The sequence below is a fragment of the Rhinopithecus bieti genome, unplaced genomic scaffold, assembly GCF_001698545.2.
Source record: "Rhinopithecus bieti isolate Rb0 unplaced genomic scaffold, ASM169854v2 scaffold_1673, whole genome shotgun sequence".
Classification (NCBI taxonomy): domain Eukaryota; kingdom Metazoa; phylum Chordata; class Mammalia; order Primates; family Cercopithecidae; genus Rhinopithecus; species Rhinopithecus bieti.
The window spans coordinates 4,729,945-4,733,999 of NW_016804690.1; the positions used below are offsets into that span (position 1 = coordinate 4,729,945).

Sequence of the window (4,055 nt, forward strand, 5' to 3'; positions counted from 1 at the left end):
AAGATTGCTTGAGGTCCACTCCAGACCCTGTTTGCCTGGGTATCAGCAGCAGAGGTTGCAGAAGATAGAATATTGCTGAACAGCGAGTGTACCTGTCTGATTCTTACTTTGGAAGCTTCCTCTCAGGGGTGTACTCCACCATGTGAGGTGTGGGGTGTCGGTCTGCCCCTAGTCGGAGATGTCTCCCAGTTAGGCTACTCAGGGGTCAGGGACCCACTTGAGCAGGCAGTCTGTCCGATCTCAGATCTCAACCTCCGTGTTGGTAGAGCCACTGCTCTCTTCAAAGCTGTCAGACAGAGTCGTTTGTGTCTGCAGAGGTTTCTGCTGCTTTTGTTGTTGTTGTTGTTGTTGTTTAGCTGTGCCCTGTCCCCAGAGGTGGAGTCTACAGAGTCAGGCAGACCTCTTTGAGCTGCTGTGAGCTCCACCCAGTTCGAGCTTCCCTGCGGCTTTGTTTACCTACTTAAGCCTCAGCAATGATGCGCGCCCCTCCCCCAGCCTCGCTGCTGCGTTGCCATTAGATCGCAGACTGCTGTGCTAGTAATGAGGGAGGCTCCGTGTGGTTGGGACCTTCCCGGCCAGGTGTGGGACATAATCTCCTGGTGTGCCCATTTGCTAAGACCCTTGGTAAAGCACAGTATTGGGGTGGGAGTTACCCGATTTTCCTGGTGTTGTGTGTCTCAGTTCCCCTGGCTAGGAAAAGGGATTCCCTTCCCCTTTGCGCTTCACAGGTAAGGCGATGCCTCGCTCTGCTTCAGCTCTCGCTGGTCGGGGTGCAGCAGCTGACCAGCACCAATTGTCCGGCACTCCCTAGTGAGATGAACCCAGTACCTCAGTTGAAAATGCAGAAATCACCTGTCTTCTGTGTCGCTCGGGCTGGGAGCTGGAGACTGGAGCTGTTCCTATTCGGCCATTTTGCTCCGCCCCTGTCTATGTTTCTTTGTTATGTTTTTGTTTTGAGACGGAGTCTCGCTCTGTCACCCAGGCTGCTCTCAGCATGATCTCAGCTCACTGCAACCTCCGCCTCCTAGGTTCAAGCGATTCTCCTGCCTCAGCCTCCCAAGCAGCTGGGACTACAGGCATGTGCCACCACGCCCAGCTAATTTTTGTATTTTTAGTAGAGACAAGGTTTCACCATATTGGCCAGGCTGGTCTTGAACTCCTGACCACAGGCAATCTGACCTCTGGCAATCCACCCACCTCGGCCTCCCAAAGTGCTGGGATTACAGGCGTGAGCCACTGCACCAGGCCTTGTTTGGTCTTTTTAAAAAGCCAGGCACTGTGTGGTGCCTACCTGAAAATTTACCACCTCTTTATTGTGTTAACCCAGATTATCAAAAAGACAGTTCATCAACTTTGGGAATTAGGCTATTACATTTTACTGAAGGAGCATAAGTTACCTAGATAACGAACGCTTCATCACCCTGCATTAATGTTCACCTAATGAATTACTTGTTTTTCTGTAATTTCCTAATCTCTATTCACTTCTAAGAGATGTCTTTTGAAACATGTTAAACGAAATCCCAAGTGCAAGGAAGGGTTTGCAGGAGGAACTCGAGTATGGACCGTGTAGCTGGGAATAGTTGATGAGAAGCTACTGAGGAGGCTGGAAGCATGTTGCTGTTACTGCTGATGTCTCTTGGGTCTCCATTTTCATAGATCTCTAGGTTTTCAGCTGTTTTACACTATATTTCTAATATGTGGAGATATTCACAACTTTGCTATTCCCCTCATTAACTCTCCAGGAATATTTTGTAGGGCTACTACATAATTGTTATTGCAGACAAACCTCATTTTGAAGTAGACATGCTTTAAAAATTAGCATTCACAACTAGGAGAAATTTTAATATTTGTTGGCTGGACCTGGTGGCTCACGCCTGTAATTCCAGCACTTTGGGAGGCCGAGGCAGGCGGACTGCTTGAGGCCAGGAGTTTGAGACCAACCTGGCCAGCATGGAGAAGCCCCATCTCTACTAAAATTACAAAAATTAGCTGGGCATGGTGGCACATGCCTATAATTCCAGATACGCTGGGAGGCTGGGGCACAAGAATTGCTGGAACTCAAGAGGCAGAGGTGGCAATGAGCCAAGATTGTGCCACTGTACTCCATCCTGGGTGACAGAGTGAGATTGTGTCTCAAAAAAAATTTTTGTTTTAATACTTGTCTAGTCTAACATCCACATTTTATTTAAAGAAAACCCAGAGCTAGAGATTTTCAAACACATGGTGAATTTAAAACTTAAAATCCTAAGTATCTTGATTCGGCCTTTGTTTTACGTAGTCTAAGAAAGAAAATTGAAAGGCTTTTTTTTTTTCCTTACACAAAATTATTTTGGACTTTAAAATGATCCACTTACCTTTATAACACATTAGGAACATTGTGTCATAAAGTGAAGTTTGCCTGATTGTTAATTGTTATTGTTAACAACACGTTAAAAATCAGTTTGCTAATTTTGATGTTCCTTTTATCCTCCTGATAACCATTTAGATAGGTGGAGCAGGTGTAGTCCAGGTTTGAAATGAGGGAGATATAACTGGAGTTCAAATTCGTTTCAGCCACTATGTTGTAGCCAGTTTATGGGGAGATTTGAGGTTACTGCAAAGATGTCTTTGTTGTGTCTTGTTGTACTGTGAGCGTGGGTTTTGGATAGTGGAAAAACATTTTTTCCTATCTTTTATAACTGAGCAAAGTTCCTAGCAGGTTTGCAGAGGTATCATGGCCTGAAAAAAGACTGGGAGACCTATCCTTTTTGCTTGCAAGTTTAATATAGAACTCAAATGTTCCTTCTACAGAATAGAATTGAAGGAGTTATAAATACTGAATACTTCTCCTTTTCATAATTAGATTGTTCAGATTCCATTCTGTGGGGAAATTGACTGTGAGGACTGGATCAAAAAGACCACTGCCAGGTAAACCTAATTAACTGGTAAAACTTTATTGCAATGGAAAGGAATAGCAATGTGCACCATAAATGAATGGAATTCTTATTTGTTATTAATTTCAGGGATCAAGATCTTGAACCTGGTGCTCCATCCATGGGAGCTAAAAGCCTTTGCATCCCCTTCAAACCACTCTGTGAACTGCAGCCTGGAGCCAAATGTGTCTGTGGCAAGAACCCTGCCAAGTTCTACACCTTATTTGGTCGCAGCTACTGAGGGATGAAAAAACCCCCCTCTTCAACTCCCCTCACTTTTTAAAACATTGATATTAGTATCTTCTCAGATACAGACCGTTTTATGATTTTTTTAAAAAGTAAAAGTTATAAAATGAAGTCACACGAGACAATTATTCTTATGCCTAAGTTAACAGTGGATAAAATACTTTTCAGTAAACAACCCCAGTAATAAATATCATGAACTAATATGGTTTTTGTATTCATTTGTTTCTGAAATGCCTGCATTATGTACTACGAAGAAATTTCTACAAAGAGATGAAGACAATTGAAAGCCAGATATCCGTTGTTGATCTGAGCACTCCCAACACGTCTCAGACCCTGAACCACCGGATACACCCTACGTTGATAGGTCTTGAAGCACTTTCTTTCCATAGCTCCTAATACAGAATCTGAAATTGCCCTGAATCTTTCTGTTTAAAAAACAAAGCAAACCCACAAATGGAAAAAGCAACAATAATAAAGATTTCCCTTGAACTTCTGTCTTTCTCTAGTTACTATCAGGTCTTTGAAATAAGGGTTACAGTTTCTGTCTGAAAGAGTGATAAGCCCTCCTCCTTTCTACTTTTTACTTTCTACTTTTCCTCACCCTTCTGCCCCCACCATAGCACTGTTTTCACTGAAATCATGAAGGATGCTCCTGAGCAAAGTTCATGTTGACTTCCTAGTTTCATGTCTTACCATATCACTCTGTTGCATTTGATACTTCTGTTGTTGTTGTTGTTGTTTTTTAATTATTCCTATGACCTGCCCTCCTACATCTCTGACCCTTTTTAGTTCCATGTTTTTCACTGGCTTTTCTTCCTTGGTATGCCTCTTCCACATTGGTTTACTAAACTTCCATATTTGGCCGTCTTCTCGTGCCTAATCAGCCTCATCTAATCC

The 4,055-nt window shown here is 43.2% G+C and overlaps 1 protein-coding gene across 1 annotated transcript in view; it reads left to right on the forward strand.

Annotated features, from left to right (window-relative positions):
- The window catches only part of EPRS1 (glutamyl-prolyl-tRNA synthetase 1), a 91,919-nt gene extending 88,560 nt beyond the window's left edge, over positions 1 to 3,359 (forward strand). The window contains exons 29-30 of the mRNA XM_017869928.1: positions 2,843 to 2,907; positions 3,003 to 3,359. Of these exons, the coding sequence (XP_017725417.1) occupies positions 2,843 to 2,907; positions 3,003 to 3,153 (216 nt within the window). The 3' untranslated portion in view covers positions 3,154 to 3,359. The remainder of the gene's footprint in view (positions 1 to 2,842; positions 2,908 to 3,002) is intronic.
- The last annotated feature ends 696 nt before the right edge of the window (positions 3,360 to 4,055 follow it).